The 18,214-nt window shown below is 39.8% G+C and overlaps 1 protein-coding gene across 1 annotated transcript in view; it reads left to right on the forward strand.

The window, feature by feature from the left end:
• The first annotated feature begins 2,679 nt into the window (after positions 1-2,679).
• Positions 2,680-18,214, forward strand: part of LOC110507616 (transmembrane protein 255B) — a 36,573-nt gene continuing 21,038 nt past the window's right edge. The window contains exons 1-4 of the mRNA XM_021587716.2: positions 2,680-2,993; positions 4,074-4,216; positions 6,881-6,943; positions 17,969-18,058. Of these exons, the coding sequence (XP_021443391.1) occupies positions 2,933-2,993; positions 4,074-4,216; positions 6,881-6,943; positions 17,969-18,058 (357 nt within the window). The 5' untranslated portion in view covers positions 2,680-2,932. The remainder of the gene's footprint in view (positions 2,994-4,073; positions 4,217-6,880; positions 6,944-17,968; positions 18,059-18,214) is intronic.

Raw genomic sequence — 18,214 nt, forward strand, 5'->3', positions numbered from 1 at the left:
ACAGATGAACGTGGTGCCTTCAGGCATTTGGAAATTGCTCCCAAGGATGAACCAGACTTGTGGAGGTCTACAATTATTTTTTCTGGGATCTTGGCTGATTTCTTTTGATTTTCTCATGATGTGAAGCGAAGAGGCACTGAGTTTGAAGTTAGGCCTTAAAATACATCCACAGGGGTAGACCTCCAATTGACTCAAATTATGTCAATTAGCCTATCAGAAACTTCTAAAATCATGACATTGTTTTCTGGAATTTTCCAAGCTGTTATAAGGCACAGTCAATTTAGTGTATGTAAACTTTTGACCCACTGGAATTGTGATACAGTGAATTATAAGTGAAATTATCTGTCTGTAAACAATTGTTGGAAAAATGACTTGTGTCATGCACAAAGTAGATGTCCTAACCAACTTGCCAGAACTATAGTTTGTTAACAAGAAATTTGTGGAGTAGTTGAAAAACGAGTTTTAATGACTCCAACCTAAGTGTATGTAAACATCCGACTTCAACTGTAACATAGTAGATGCAAAGCATTGAATTCATGCGCTTAAAAATGTATTTTGTAACTTTGATCCAGAAGCATTTAACTGCAGGGCACGCCCACATCATATGAAGGAATGTGTACCTGATTTAGCAGACACTATGAACAATTGGGAGTCGGTGCCAATTTCATCGTGAATCATTTCCTTGGTGTTAAATATAATCTGTGAACAAACTAAAAATAATAAATGGAGGTTTTGGATTACTGGATGCTAAGGTCATATTTATTCATATTCTGTTCCAGTTAAAGGGTTGTTCAGATTCAATTAGATCTGTGGACTATACTTTTTAATGGTTAGCTCAGAATATGAGCTTTCCAAAAGGTGTTTATATATTATAGCGATCAGTCCTTTCGGGAGCCCAGATAATTTATGTTTAAATGTGATCAATGGATGGTTCGCTAGTTAGGTTTCACAAGGGATTTCAGTAAGAGACAGCATATTTCTCTATATACTCAGCCAGGGGGGAAAAAATGCTAGTGTCTGTAAATATAATTTCATGTTGATATGGATAGCCCTCCTATGTCTACAGATATTCAGCTGTGGAAATATATTCATTCTGACAATACTTTTGAGCTTATATTCTCAGAGGAACAGGAACTCAAGCAGTTGAACATTTGAGGCGCCGATACACAGCTCCTGTTCAAACACCAGAATTATGAGTAAATTACATAAAATCCTTGAAAGTTGTCAGATGACATCTAGTGGGCTTTTTGGGTACTTCAGATTATCCAGTGTATGATTATCTCCGCCCCCTGTTTGGCTTTATCACAGGTACAATATACAGTGGGGCAAAAAAAGTATTTAGTCAGCCACCAATTCTGCAAGTTCTCCCACTTAAAAAGATGAGAGAGGCCTGTAATTTTCATCATAGGTACACTTCAACTATGACAGACAAAATTAGAAGAAAAAAATCCAGAAAATCACATTGTAGGATTTTTAATGAATGTATTTGCAAATTATGGTGGAAAATAAGTATAAAATAAGTATACTAAATACTTTTTTGCCCCACTGTATATATAGCCCATAAAAAAATATAATACAAAAAATATATAATAGAACGATAAAACTGTAAAACATGATCCTAAATATAACTAATCTACTTAGTGAATACCATTGGTGTTTAATATTTAGGTTTCAGCTTTAAATATCCTTTATATTTTTAACCAATTATTTATTTAACTAGCTATATTAATGTCTTTGTTGCAAATATTTTGGTGATGAACTGGTGGCAGTTGCGAAATAAGTCTATAGTTGGAAGAGTTGGAGTGAATAGAAAATAATGCCATTGTTGATTAGATGCTTTGTTCATTAATTAGGCTATTTTAACTATATGTTTGATCCACTAGATATTCATGGACAATACGGATATACAAAATTAATACTTTATATGAAAATATTAGTTATTCAAGTATAAATGACCAAAGTTACCATAGATTGCCTGTTAATTATCAAAGTGTCTGAAAATGCTGGTAACTTTGGTAAATTACTGGTAGTTTTGCAACCCTAATCACCCATAAAGTGAAAATTACATCCTTTAGATGTACTGAAAAATGTAACATTGTGCACATCTAGGTATTGCATAAGATATTACATACATTACATGACCCAGCATGGCCAGGAACAACAACTCTGAGACTGAGACCTACTAGGTAGGTTGTACCAATTGGGCCTAGAGTTTTTCCCATTCAAAATTACAAATGCATGGATAAAAAATGTATGCATGTTGACATGAACTGCAGCTTAGCTGAACATATTTAATAATGATGTTTAATGGTCCACATTATTGCGTTGTATTACTCTGAAAATTATGAGTGTTTCTCCCAAACAAGGGAAATCAGCGGTACTCATGTCTAAATCTAGTTTCTGTCCATGCAATCTCATCCATCTAGATTCATAATTAAAATATCAAAAACAAAGAAACATCCACGACTAATAGATACATGATGTTTAATCTAAAACACATGCAGGTTCATCTTAATTTTAGTTTAAACATCTCAAGGTATAGTAATGTAGGAGTGTAAAAAATAGCCCATGCAATTTCTCATAAGATTAGCGGTTGTTTTTTTAACCGGACAATTGAATAAACCATAAAAGCATTCACAGTAAGATTCAATGACATAAGAAGAAAACGCCCATTATTAGCCTAGTCCTTTTGTAACAAGTGAGCAGCGCATCATCGCAGCTGTAGCCTACTAGGAGCGGGATTTTACGCGTGCATATTTGGTAACAAGTTGGCCAACCGTGCGCGCAGTGCTCTTATAAAACATTTGAAGAGCTCCATGCGCAACAGACCGTGCGGAGGTATTCTGATATAATCACAGTAGACGTAGCGCATTGGCTCACTCAGGGATATTGTGGATATTATACTACTCCGTGGAGCATCCGTTTGGGGAGCATGACAACCGGAGCCATTCGGGACGCAGCGGATCGGGAGAAGCCCGCTCTCAGTCAAGCAGGTAGGCTATACTGCGAATTAGTGTAAACTACTGTACTTGACTTAGGCCGACGATTTAGATTTTTTTTATATATTTTTTTACCATATTACGCTTTGTAAATTATGACAGCAACAATTAAATAGCTTAGTTGAAAGGATTTCGTTTTGGTGAAGGAAAATGCAAGTGATTTTTGTCTGTGTACATGAAAACTATGTAAGTTATATGCTTATTTAAAAACATTATGTGTGCAGGATTTTGACCTAGCCTATAATCCCCAAAGCAGCTTTGCCTAATCATTAATCAAATAAAGAAAATATGACATCTATTTGCAGGTTTTACATTTCATTTTTTAAGATTTACATTGTTGTAATTTGAGACCTGCCAATAGAAAGAAGACTTACTGACGTGTAACTCAAGTATTGATCTCGTTAGGAGATTTTTACATGCACTGATCGCAAATTAGAATTCAGCCTATTGTGGTTATTATACTGGCTAATTATCGATTTGCAGACTTGGTAGAGCTGTTTTACAGATGTGGAGTTATTCTCTGTCTGAGAGTTTTTAATATGTATGATCTACACTGCCTTTTCAGTGTGACAGTAAGCACAATAAATTAGGCCTAATATATTTTTAAATGTTATTATTACCATCATATTAATAATCTATATTATTTTGAAAAAGTAAATCATGGACTGGACCATATCTGCTCCCTCTCTGTGCAAGATTCTCAGTAAAGTCACTTTTTATTTTGTTTTTATCATAAATGGTCCCATCCAACATTTCCATGTGGGGCCCAAATGGGTTAGTGAATGGCTTTTCCTCAGGCCCCATGAGTAAAACCCAACTGGGATCCAAAACGTTTTTTTCCTCAGGATCCAGGTTGGCCCCACACGTGGGTATGAAGCCCAATTTGAGCCCACATAAAACCCAACATGGCAATCACATGTGGGGCCAATGTGGATACTGAGGACAAATCTTAGTGGGCCCCTTCTGGTTATCCTCCTAGGACCCCAAGTGTTAACCCTTCTTTAACTCACCTGGACTAGGTATACATTGTACAGTGAAATGGTATTGTGACTGATTATGCATCTGTGGGTTCAGAACTGATGAAGAGGAGGAACAGGATGGCGATATGGCTGGTACTGGTCATGCTCTGTCTGTCCCTGGTCCTGGTCATTCTGGGGATCTACACCACCACTCGCACAGAGAGCCTCAGCATCACCGGATACACCTCTGGAGTCATTGTAAGTACATCTTCATCATTATCATCATCATCATACTTATGTTCATCTGCCATTTTGTTGAAAATTACTCACTATACACATAAATTAACTATTAATAACAACAAACACATTTTCACAAATGTTCTCTCTTTTTGTCATAAAAAAAACAACACAGACCTTAAGAAAATAAAGAAGTTGCAATGCCAAGAAGGCAGGTCTCCAGAAATGATTGACAGATGGGGAAACTGTGGTTTGTGAGTCGTTGTCCGCAAAACAAGATGTCTTCCAAATGACAATTAAAGTCTCATAAATGTCGTGAGAACAAACCCTGATCTTATCGCACATGACAGACAAACAACATACTGTATATTTCAGCTGTTATTTGCATCACAGCCAGTGAATATTTCCAGTAGATTTTACAGTGCCTTGCGAAAGTATTCGGCCCCCTTGAACTTTGCGACCTTTTGCCACATTTCAGGCTTCAAACATAAAGATATAAAACTGTATTTTTTTGTGAAGAATCAACAACAAGTGGGACACAATCATGAAGTGGAACGACATTTATTGGATATTTCAAACTTTTTTAACAAATCAAAAACTGAAAAATTGGGCGTGCAAAATTATTCAGCCCCTTTACTTTCAGTGCAGCAAACTCTCTCCAGAAGTTCAGTGAGGATCTCTGAATGATCCAATGTTGACCTAAATGACTAATGATGATAAATACAATCCACCTGTGTGTAATCAAGTCTCCGTATAAATGCACCTGCACTGTGATAGTCTCAGAGGTCCGTTAAAAGCGCAGAGAGCATCATGAAGAACAAGGAACACACCAGGCAGGTCCGAGATACTGTTGTGAAGAAGTTTAAAGCCGGATTTGGATACAAAAAGATTTCCCAAGCTTTAAACATCCCAAGGAGCACTGTGCAAGCGATAATATTGAAATGGAAGGAGTATCAGACCACTGCAAATCTACCAAGACCTGGCCGTCCCTCTAAACTTTCAGCTCATACAAGGAGAAGACTGATCAGAGATGCAGCCAAGAGGCCCATGATCACTCTGGATGAATTGCAGAGATCTACAGCTGAGGTGGGAGACTCTGTCCATAGGACAACAATCAGTTGTATATTGCACAAATCTGGCCTTTATGGAAGAGTGGCAAGAAGAAAGCCATTTCTTAAAGATATCCATAAAAAGTGTTGTTTAAAGTTTGCCACAAGCCACCTGGGAGACACACCAAACATGTGGAAGAAGGTGCTCTGGTCAGATGAAACCAAAATTGAACTTTTTGGCAACAATGCAAAACGTTATGTTTGGCGTAAAAGCAACACAGCTGAACACACCATCCCCACTGTCAAACATGGTGGTGGCAGCATCATGGTTTGGGCCTGCTTTTCTTCAGCAGGGACAGGGAAGATGGTTAAAATTGATGGGAAGATGGATGGAGTCAAATACAGGACCATTCTGGAAGAAAACCTGATGGAGTCTGCAAAAGACCTGAGACTGGGACGGAGATTTGTCTTCCAACAAGACAATGATCCAAAACATAAAGCAAAATCTACAATGGAATGGTTCAAAAATAAACATATCCAGGTGTTAGAATGGCCAAGTCAAAGTCCAGACCTGAATCCAATCGAGAATCTGTGGAAAGAACTGAAAACTGCTGTTCACAAATGCTCTCCATCCAACCTCACTGAGCTCGAGCTGTTTTGCAAGGAGGAATGGGAAAAATGTCAGTCTCTCGATGTGCAAAACTGATAGAGACATACCCCAAGCGACTTACAGCTGTAATCGCAGCAAAAGGTGGCGCTACAAAGTATTAACTTAAGGGGGCTGAATAATTTTGCACGCCCAATTTTTCAGTTTTTGATTTGTTAAAAAAGTTTGAAATATCCAATAAATGTTGTTCCACTTCATGATTGTGTCCCACTTGTTGTTGATTCTTCACAAAAAAATACAGTTTTATATCTTTATGTTTGAAGCCTGAAATGTGGCAAAAGGTCGCAAAGTTCAAGGGGGCCGAATACTTTCGCAAGGCACTGTATATACATTTAAAGACAGATCATTTCCAAGTGTATAATCTCGTTTAACCCAGAACTAAAGTTTTGTGTAATTGGTCAGCTGCTCGATTAAGTTGTGGGTCCATATGTGTTAAGAGATTGGATTAAGAGATGCTAGAACGAGGTGCTCCACCTTCTCTCTTTGCAAGTTACGGCCCGAATGTCCCCTTCCCTTCGGAAATTCAAAATATGCTAACAACTGCGAAATTGCCATTTGTCCAAATAACCAGTGATGAAAAACCCAAAACACCAGAACTACTGCTACTCGTTATCCCACACATCCCATTCCTTTCCGAGAGTTCTACGGCACCACAGCCATGTTGTTAACAGGTGCATTTTCTATTATGTCCATGTTTTAAACCTTGGCATTTCTTCTGCTGGATCACCGCAACTCAATTCTGATTTGTGGGTACATTAGTGATTCAACTGCACAGTTCATTGACACTTCCAATTCTGTAGTAGTAGTAGTCCACCAGGGGATAATCTTTGCATAACAATAACATCAGTGAACGGAGTTGTTATTTATCTCTTGACTTTACATGGTTTTTAATAGTGCATAAAGTTCTCTACAATAAGAGCCAACCGCTGGCATCTCTCTAACAGTGGCTGTTCTATTTGATCTCTGCAGTTGGCGTTTGGATCCTTCCTGGGTGTTCTTGGACTCTGCCTGGAGGAAAACCGAAAACAGCTGGTACCTTTCTGCTACTTCTCACTCATTTGTCACATTTGTACTAACCTTCCTCCTGAATGGTCTCTCTCTCTTCCTCTGCTTATCCCATAATGTTCTTGCCTGATCCATCTCTCTCGTTCATCCTCTTGGTTATAATTGCATCCATGCACAGCAGAGATTGATTTGGGTAACTGCAGGCTGTGTGCAGGCTTTTCTTCCCATCCCAACACTATAACACCTGATTTAACGGATAGTGGACCATTTGTTAAGAAATAAGGCACAGTGTTTACAGGGCTAATGACCAAATTAGTTGTTTTATAAGAGGTTACTTGGGGTTGAGTTTTGGTTTCAGAGTATTTCCATATTGCATCTTTCAGTTAATTGTCTTTTTATTTTATTTTATCTGTCATAGAGAGTGGGGATGATTAAGCATAGAGAGTGGTGTGGTATCCAAGCCACAGCCACAACCTCTGTTTTGTGTAAAAGCCAGAAATATGGTCTGGCCTGTAAAATATAAAAGGAAAAACCCTAAAACTCATTGGATAATAGTATTGAAAGATCTATGTCTAGAAATATTTAAATAATTGCAGCCAGCTGTTATTTGAAGTGAAACATATGCCCTTATAATCGCTGCAACCAAAAACACTGTTTATAAGGTAGAATTCAGGATTGAGCATTCCAATCTTTTACACACCAATCAATATAATACAAAATTATAGAACCTGATCTTCAACCAGCTCAAGTCAACAGACTCAGCATGGCCAACTCTGTCTTTCCAGTCCAAACCACATCCCATGGTACTCTGTTCGGTTGGGTTGACTCTCCACCTCACACAGCAGGACTAGTCTTTAACAAGTTAGAGAAGATGGACAGAGTAGTGTGTGTGTGGTGTGTGTGTGTGTGTGTGTGTGTGTGTGCATGCATGTATAGTGGATAAGGATATTGATTGATGTGTACGTGTGGGGCTTCTCCATACCATCCCATCTCATTTTATCCAGCAGAGGAAAACATTGTGAAAAAGGAGAGAGGTGCTGAGTGTATAAACAGAAAGCAACTTGTTAGGTCGAGGTAAGACAGGGAGATGGAGAGAGAACGGGACCCCAGCATAGAGGAGTAAATGTGCCTGGCTTGGAAAGGATGTCAATGCCTGCAGTGCACACGCGCACACACACACACACGCACGCACGCACGCACGCACGCACACACAAAAACAAAAACAAACAAACAATAGTTCATTAATGATTCTTTAAAATTATTCCAGATGGGTATTTGTTAGCTGTTGTTCTGTTATCAATACATTTTACCACAGTTTTCTTGGAATTTAGAAAAACTGTAAACTTTAGTGAGCTTGTAATATGAAGTAAAGCAGTCTGCTGCTAATTATTCTCACCTGCTCATTTCTGTGTCTTGTTACGGTTCTTGGAATCTTATAAGAAATTAAAATCAAAATCATAATAAATGTTAAAGAAGCCTTTTTAATGATACTTCAATGTAGGTAAACAGAGATTGGGGGGGGGGGGGGGGGGGGGGGTAGAGAGTGTGGTCGGCCAGTTATTATTACACTGAACAAAAATATAATCGCAACGTGAAGTGTTGGTCCTATGTTTCATGAGCTGAATAAAAGATCTCAGAAATGTTCCATAATCACCAAAATCACCCTGACTGGTGTGGCATATCAGGAATCTGATTAAACAGTATGATAATTACACAGGTGCACCTTGTGCTGGGGACCATGAATGGCCACTCGAAAATGGGCAGTTTTGTCACACAACACAATGCCACAGATGTCTCAAGTTTTGAGGGAGAGTGCAATTGGCATGATGACTCCAGGAATATCCACCAGAGCTGTTGCCAGAGAATTTAATGTTAATTTCTCTACCAGAAGCTGCCTCCAACGTCGTTTTATAGAATTTGTCAGTACGTCCAACTAGCCTCACAACCGCAGACCACGTGTATGTTGTTGTGTGGACGAGCAGTTAGCCGATGTCAACTTTGTGAACAGAGTGCCCCATGGTGGTCGGGGGGTTATGGTATGGGCAGGCATAAGCTATGGACAATGAACACAATTGCATTTTATCGATGGCAATTTGAATGCACAGAAATACCGTGACAAGATCCTGAGGCCCATTGTGAGGCCCATTTAAAAAAAAAAAAGCTATCTATGGCCAAGAGATGCTTAGCTGTATTCCCAAGTCATGTGAAATCCATAGATTAAGACCTAATTAATTTATTTCAGTAAAATCAATGACATTTTTCCATGTTGCGTTTATATTTTTGTTCAGTATAACAGGCAACTGTTATTTTGTCTAATTCTAATCATGTCTGTAGTCATGTCCAAGATAGACCAGCTATCTGTTAAACTGATATTTTCATATACTCGACATTACCTCAGTGGCTGTCACGGACTAGCTCATTGGCCAGAATGGCTACCAGGGCTCCAGTCCTGCCAGACCACCCTGGTTTAGTTTAGGCTACTTACTTACTGACTTAGGCTCATCTCCCATCAGAGATCACAGACCATTGACGATGTGCAGAGGTTAGCCCATGGCTAAATATTTCTGCTACGAGCGGTCTCTGAGGCTAGGGTAGTGTTTATTAGGGCAGGGGTTCTCAAACTTTTGGGACTGGGGACACCTATTGTAATAGCAAATTAATCGGGGACCCCCTCATAATCAGAACACAACTCAAGTGAGATAAAGAAAATAGGAGTTTTACAATGAATTTGACTAACCAAGTTTCGGGCCCTGGGAAGGAACATTTTAAAGGTTCGCCTCTTGGAATTGCAGTTTTCAAGCTAATTTCCTGCAATTCTACAAATGAGGCAGAGAGAAAACTTACCAGGTGTATTTTAAAAATGTATTTTTTACAAATATCCCAGTGTCTCCCAGGTCCATGTTGCCCAGTGTTAATACCATAAATGATAGATTCATAATATTACATTGTATTTTATTACACCCTTTAAACTTATTCCAGTGATCCCTTGGCCAAAATCATTTAATCGGTTTCTGTTAGTAATATTCATTAACAAAAGAGGGGGAAAAAACAATGTTTTATACATATACACACTAAGTGTACAAAACATGAGGAACACCTGCTCTTTCAATTACATAGACTGAACATGTGAATCCTGGTGAAAGTTATGAGCTCTTATACATGTCACCTGTCAAATCCACTTCCGTCAATGTAGATGAAGGGGAGGAGACAAGTTAAAGAAAGATTTGTATGCCTTGATACAATTGAGACATGGATTGTGTGCCATTCAGAGAGGGAATGGTTAAGACAAAAGATTTAAGTGCCTTTGAACGGGGTATGGTAGTAGGTGCCAGGCGCACCGGTTTGAGTCTGTCAAGAACTGCAACGCAACTGGGTTTTTCATGTTCAACAGTTTCCTGTGTGTATCAAGAATGTTCCACCACCCAAAGGACATCCAGCCAACTTGACACAACTGTGGGAAGGGTTGGAGTCAACTAGGGCCAGCATCCCTGTGGAACGCTTTCAACACCTTGTAGACCATGCCCAGACGAATTGAGGCTGTTCTGAGGGCAATATTAGGAAGATGTTCGTAATAATTTGTACACTCAGTGTATATTCAGTGCCTTCAGAAAGTATTTACACCCCTTGACCGTTTCCACATTTTGTTGTGTACCATCCTGAATTTAAAATGGATTAAATTGAGACACAATACCCCATAATGTCAAAGTGGAATTATGTTTTTAGCCATTTTTACACATGAATTAAAAATGAAAAGCTGAAATGTCTTGCGGCAATAAGTATTCAACCTTTTTGTTATGACAAGCCTAAATAAGTTCAGGAGTAAGAATCTGCTTAACATGTCACATAATACGTTGCATCGACTCACACGGTGTGCTGTAATAGTGTTTAACATGATTTTTGAATGACTACCTCATCTCTGTACCCCACACGTACAATTATCTGTAAGGTCCCTCAGTCGAGTAGTGAATTTCAAACACAGATTCAACCACAAAGACCAGGGAGGTTTTCCAATGCCTCACAAAAAAAGGGCACATATTGGTAGATGGGTTAAAAAAAAGAATAGGCAGACATTGTATATCCCTTTGTGCATGGTGAAGTTATTAATTACACTTTGGATGGTGTATCAATATACCCAGTCACTGAAAAGATACAGGCGCCCTTCCTAACTCAGTTGCCAGGCCAATGGTGCCTTTAAAATAGTTACAGAGTTGAATGGCTGTGATAGGAGAAAACTGAGGATGGATCAACAGCATTGTAGTTACTCCACAATACTAACCTAATTGACAGAGTGAAAAGAAGGAAGCATGTACAGAATAAAAAAAGTATTCCCAAACTGAATAAGTCACTAAAGTAATACTGCAAAAAATGTGGCAAAACAATTCACATTTTGTCTTGAATACAAAGTGTTATGTTTGGGGCAAATCCAATACAACATGATACTGTCAACCAATTTCCATATTTTCAAACATAGTGGTGGCTGCATCATGTTACGGGCAATGTTCCCTCTAAGCTGCGCATGTGAGCAGGCGTGCAGCTCCCCCAGGACTGCCGTGCAAAATAAATATCAGCCTGCGCAGAGAAGCACGAGATTGAACTTCACTCAACTTTCTAGTTTCCCCCTTTAGTTAACATTATCAACGTTCCCCTCTACTGTGCGAATGGTGAACGAAATGAACGCGATATTAGCCGCTTTCAATGCAACATACTGAAACAAAGCAAACTATGCAAGAGATTCTTGTGTAGGCAGAACGCATTGGAGTAGGATTCAATTGCATTGACAGGCACGACTGAGGCCTATACTCTACACAGACCGGTGCGCCATAATCAATCAGAGCTGCAGAATCCCTATATGCAAATACACCATTGCCATATATGGATCTGTGTCAGTCACTTTGAACTGGTCTGTGTTTACAGCATGAGTAGATGCGCTTCTAAGAGCTGCATGTAGCCAGCCAGGTGTGTACATTTGTGTGTACATTTGTGTGTACATTTGCAGTTTTAAGAAAATACCTAAAAAAAAGTAAGAGATAAGAATAACAAATAATTAAAGCGGGGCTATATACAGGGGTACCGGTACAGAGTCAATGTGCGGGGGCACCAGTGTCGGGGTAATATGTACATGTAGGTAGAGTTATTAAAGTGACAATGCATAGATAATAACAGAAAGTAGCAGCAGCGTAGGGGGGGGGGGGGGGGGGGGGGACTAAGGGTCCTTAGTCTAGATAGCCATTTGATGAGCTATTCAGGAGTCTTATGACTTGGGGGTAGAAGCTGTTTAGAAGCCTCTTGGACCTAGACTTGGCGCTCCAGTGCTGCTTGCCGTGCGGTAGCAGAGAGAACAGTCTATGACTAGGGTGGCTGGAGTCTTTGACAATTTTTAGGTCCTTCCTTTGACACCGCCTGGTATAGAGGTCCTAGATGGCAGGAAGCTTTGTTGTGCCCTCTTCACGACTGTCTTGGTGTGCTTGGGCAATGTTAGTTTGTTGGTGATGTGGACACCAAGTAACTTGAAGCTCTCAACCTGCTCCACTGTAGCCCCGTTGATGAGAATGGGGGCGTGCTCGGTCCTACTTTTCCTGTAGTCCACAATCATCTCCTTTGTCTTGATCACGTTGAGGCAGAGGTTGTTGTACTTGCACCACACAGTCAGGTCTCTGACCTCCCTATAGGCTGTCACATCGTTGTCAGTGATCAGGCCTACCACTGATCATCAGCAAACTTAATGATGATGCCCTGAGGGGCCCTCGTGTTGAGGATAAGTGTGGAGTATGTGTTGTTACCTACCCTTACCACCTGGGGTGGCCCGTCAGGAAGTCCAGGATCCATTTGCAGAGGGAGGTGTTAAGTCCCAGGGTCCTTAGCTTAGTGATGAGCTTTGAGGGCACCATGGTGTTGAACGCTGAGCTGTAGTCAATGAACAGCATTCTCACACAGGTGTTAATTTTGGTCCAGGTGTGAAAGGGCAGTGTGGAGTGCAATAAAGATTGCATCATCTGTGGATCTGTTGGTGCGGTATGTAAATTGGAGTGGGTCTGGGGTTTCTGGGATAATGGTATTGATATGAGCCATGACCAGCCTTTCAAAGCATTTTATTGCTACAGATGTGAGTGCTACGGGTCGGTAGTCCTTTAGGCAGGTTACCTTAGTGTTCTTGGGCACAGGGACTATGGTGGTCTGCTTGAAACATGTTGGTATTACAGACTCAGACAGGGACATGTTGAAAATGTCAGTGAAGACACTTGCCAGTTAGTCAGCGCATGCTCGGAGTACCCGTCCTGGTAATCCGTCTGGACCTGAGGCCTTGTGAATGTTGACCTGTATAAAGGTCTTACTCACATCGGCTGGGGAGAGCGTGAGGACACAGTTGTCCGTAACAGCTGATGCTCCCATGCATGTTTCAGTGTTACTTGCTTCGAAGCGAGCATAGAAGTTATTTAGCTTGTCTGTTAGGCTTGTGTCACTGGGCAGCTCTCGGCTGTGCTTTCCGTTGTAGTCTGTAATAGGCAGTGTTGTATTTTGAGACAGGCTTGAATAAGCTAAGTAGCCAATAGGCAAAGGGTAGCATCCTTTGTCTGATTCTCTGTAATAATGGTATGGGAATAATAATGCATTTAATTTTGTAAAGTGTTTTTTTTGCCTCAAACAATAACATCTCAGTCACCATCTGGTCTGAAGGACAAGTGGATAGACAGGTTATTATATATTGTTTTCAAAAGTCTCATGGAATGAAGGCCTACATTGAACACCACTCATTGTCTGCTACTGTAGGCTGAATGATAGAACAGCTATTTCCATGTTAAAATGTTATGAGATGCATTTTCTCCATTTGATAGGCCTTCATTATGATCAAATAGCCACATTTGCCTACTTGGCCACTGTTATAACTGTAACTTAAAGCGGGTACAGCCTCAGTGTTCACAGTAAATGCACGGCAGAAGTTGCACAAAATGTTCAAAACGTTCACGTTTGCGCTCAGCAGACCTGAAGTTTGCTCAGTGCCCACATTTTTTTTGAGGGAACATTGGTTATAGGTATGCTTGTAATCGTTAAGGATGTGAGTTTTTCCAGGATATTTTTTTTTTATTGGAATGGAGATAAGCACAGGCAAAATACTAGAGGGAAACCTGGTTTAGTCTGCTTTCAACCAGACACTGGGATATACCTTTCAGCAGGACAAAATTGTTTGTCTAGCAATGACCAACAACCAATTTGACAGAGCTTGAATAATGTTGAAAAGAATAATGGGCAAATAGTGCACAATCCGGCCGTGGAAAGCTCTTAGAGACTTACCCAGAAAGACTCACATCAGTAATTGCTGCCAAAGGTGCTTCTACAAAGTATTAGATACAGTGGGGCAAAAAAGTATTTAGTCAGCCACCAATTGTGCAAGTTCTCCCACTTAAAAAGATGAGAGAGGCCTGTAATTTTCATCATACAGTGCCTTGCGAAAGTATTCGGCCCCCTTGAACTTTGCGACCTTTTGCCACATTTCAGGCTTCAAACATAAAGATATAAAACTGTATTTTTTTGTGAAGAATCAACAAGTGGGACACAATCATGAAGTGGAACGACATTTATTGTATATTTCAAACTTTTTTAACAAATCAAAAACTGAAAAATTGGGCGTGCAAAATTATTCAGCCCCTTTACTTTCAGTGCAGCAAACTCTCTCCAGAAGTTCAGTGAGGATCTCTGAATGATCCAATGTTGACCTAAATGACTAATGATGATAAATACAATCCACCTGTGTGTAATCAAGTCTCTGTATAAATGCACCTGCACTGTGATAGTCTCAGAGGTCCATTAAAAGCGCAGAGAGCATCATGAAGAACAAGGAACACACCAGGCAGGTCCGAGATACTGCTGTGAAGAAGTTTAAAGCCGGATTTGGATACAAAAAGATTTCCCAAGCTTTAAACATCCCAAGGAGCACTGTGCAAGCGATAATATTGAAATGGAAGGAGTATCAGACCACTGCAAATCTACCAAGACCTGGCCGTCCCTCTAAACTTTCAGCTCATACAAGGAGAAGACTGATCAGAGATGCAGCCAAGAGGCCCATGATCACTCTGGATGAACTGCAGAGATCTACAGCTGAGGTGGGAGACTCTGTCCATAGGACAACAATCAGTCGTATATTGCACAAATCTGGCCTTTATGGAAGAGTGGCAAGAAGAAAGCCATTTCTTAAAGATATCCATAAAAAGTGTAATTTAAAGTTTGCCACAAGCCACCAGGGAGACACACCAAACATGTGGAAGAAGGTGCTCTGGTCAGATGAAACCAAAATTGAACTTTTTGACAACAATGCAAAACGTTATGTTTGGCGTAAAAGCAACACAGCTGAACACACCATCCCCACTGTCAAACATGGTGGTGGCAGCATCATGGTTTGGGCCTGCTTTTCTTCAGCAGGGACAGGGAAGATGGTTAAAATTGATGGGAAGATGGATGGAGCCAAATACAGGACCATTCTGGAAGAAAACCTGATGGAGTCTGCAAAAGACCTGAGACTGGGACGGAGATTTGTCTTCCAACAAGACAATGATCCAAAACATAAAGCAAAATCTACAATGGAATGGTTCAAAAATAAACATATCCAGGTGTTAGAATGGCCAAGTCAAAGTCCAGACCTGAATCCAATCGAGAATCTGTGGAAAGAACTGAAAACTGCTGTTCACAAATGCTCTCCATCCAACTTCACTGAGCTCGAGCTGTTTTGCAAGGAGGAATGGGAAAAAATGTCAGTCTCTCGATGTGCAAAACTGATAGAGACATACCCCAAGCGACTTACAGCTGTAATTGCAGAAACAGGTGGCGCTACAAAGTATTAACTTAAGGGGGCTGAATAATTTTGCACGCCCAATTTTTCAGTTTTTGATTTGTTAAAAAAGTTTGAAATATCCAATAAATGTCGTTCCACTTCATGATTGTGTCCCACTTGTTGTTGATTCTTCACAAAAAAATACAGTTTTATATCTTTATGTTTGAAGCCTGAAATGTGGCAAAAGGTCGCAAAGTTCAAGGGGGTCGAATACTTTCGCAAGGCACTGTAGGTACACTTCATTTTCTGGATTTTTTTTCTTATTTTGTCTGTCATAGTTGAAGTGTACCTATGATGAAAATTACAGGCCTCATCTTTTTAAGTGGGAGAACTTGCACAATTGGTGGCTGACTAAATACTTTTTGCCCCACTGTATTTCTGTATTTTATTTTCAATACATTTGCAAAAATTTATAAAAACATGTTTTTGCTTTGTCATTATGGGGTATTATGTGTAGATGGGTGATTTTTTTATTTATTTCATCCATTTTGAATTCAGTCTGTAACGCAACAAAATGTGTAATAAGTCAAGGGGTATGAATACTTTCTGAAGGCAAGTCAATGTACTGTAGTTCCTTCCAATTTCAGACAGTTTTCTTCAATTTGCTGCCTACCCACTGGGCACAAATATAATTTCAACGTCTAGTCTTGATTTATATTTTGTTGATATGTCAATTACGTGATTGCAAAGTAATTTTTTCCCCCACCATGTCATTCGATTTAAGTTAAAAGTTGGGTGAAAAAAATATGAAACTCCCTGACGTTGATGACTTTTTGCAATCAAATCAGTTTTCCACATTGATCCAACTTCATCAGAAATATATATTTTTTGAAATGACATGGAAACAACATTGAAAATCTTCCCACAAATCTTCCCGCATCTGTTTATTTTTCTCTGCTGGCGGCCACAGCTCCTTCATATCCTCCTTCTCTCTCTTCTTTCTTTCTTTCTTTCTTTCTTTCTTTCTTTCTTTCTTTCTTTCTTTCTCTCGCTCTCTCTCTCTCTCTTTCTTTCTCTCTCTCTCTCTCTTTCTTTCTTTCTCTCTCTCTTTCTTTCTCTCTCTCTCTCTCTTTCTTTCTCTCTTTCTTTCTTTCTCTCTCTCTCGCTCTCTCTCTTTCTCTCTCTCTCTCTCTCTCTCTCTCTCTCTCTCTCTCTTTCTTTCTCTGTCTTTCTCTCTCTTTCTTTCTCTGTCTTTCTCTCTCTCTTTCTTTCTCTCTCTCTCTCTCTCTCTCTCTCTCTCTCTCTCTCTCTCTCTCTCTCTCTCTTTCTCTCTCTCTCTCTCTCTTTCTTTCTCTCTCTCTCTCTCTCTCTCTCTCTCTCTTTCTCTCGCTCTCTGTCTCAGTGGGGATATTGTGTTAACACTGGGTGACATTTTGTTGAATCTACTCAGCTATTTTGGACATAATTTCACAGCCAGACAACTTTTAGGGACCATGTGAGATGATCAGAGATGACCAAGAAAACCGAGTGAATCTCCTGAGTGGATCTGAGTGGATTTGTTGTTTAAGTAGACTCTTGTACCAGCAACTTGGATTAAGATGAAAAATGTTCCTCGACAATGGAATATGATTGCTTATACTGTATTTCACACAACTGATCTCAAGTTAGATGTTAGGATAGGGTAGCTGAACTGTCAGACAAGACAGAAACCAGTCATGGGTTGCAAGTAAATACTATTATGTTAAAAAAGGAAGTCTGTTTTTACTCAACAGAGCTTGGGTTAAATGGCACTGGGCACATAACATGCTTTTGACCATAAACAGTTGTGCTTTTTTACATGTGTTTCTCTGTGTTCCTTCATACTGTGTTTCTCTTTTAATCATATTTGAATCATCATCATACCGTTCAACCTGCGTCTCTCTCTTTTCACTTGAGTTGAGTGAAAGTTTGCTTTGACACAGCTGTTTGCACTTTGTCTGACATAATGTCTTAAATCAATATAGGCTCCCAAGTGTGTTTATTGTAACAATAATTTGGTCTTCTGGGCACACACTGGTTGGATCAACGTTGTTTCCACGCCATTTCATGTAAATGACCTTGAACCAACGCGGAGTAGACGATGACTTGATGTTGGTGCCCAGTGGGATTGCTACAACCCACTTGGGAGGATATATACAGTGTACTGTCTTCCTAGTTTTGTTGTTGAACATTAGTCCGACTAGCATGTGCTCAGTCATGTATGTATGTTTCTATCTTTTCTAATAATGTCTTATTCCCTTTCTCTCCAGCTTGTGGCGGCCATTGTTTTCCTCAGCTTCGGGATCATTGCCTCCTTCCTGTGTCTGGTGGTGGATGGCGTCTTCATTGTTTTCAACGTGGTGAGTAACGTTGCTGCTCCACGTGTGTCTTTCAACTCAACAAGATCACAGGGGGTTTGAGACAATTGTGACCGTAAATGAAAATCTTACTTAAAGCTAATTTATTTCTCATTCAGAGTGAAAATAGCAATCTTAGGGGGGAAAAACTCATTTATT

Source organism: Oncorhynchus mykiss, chromosome 27 (genome assembly GCF_013265735.2).
Source record: "Oncorhynchus mykiss isolate Arlee chromosome 27, USDA_OmykA_1.1, whole genome shotgun sequence".
Taxonomy (NCBI): Eukaryota; Metazoa; Chordata; class Actinopteri; order Salmoniformes; family Salmonidae; genus Oncorhynchus; species Oncorhynchus mykiss.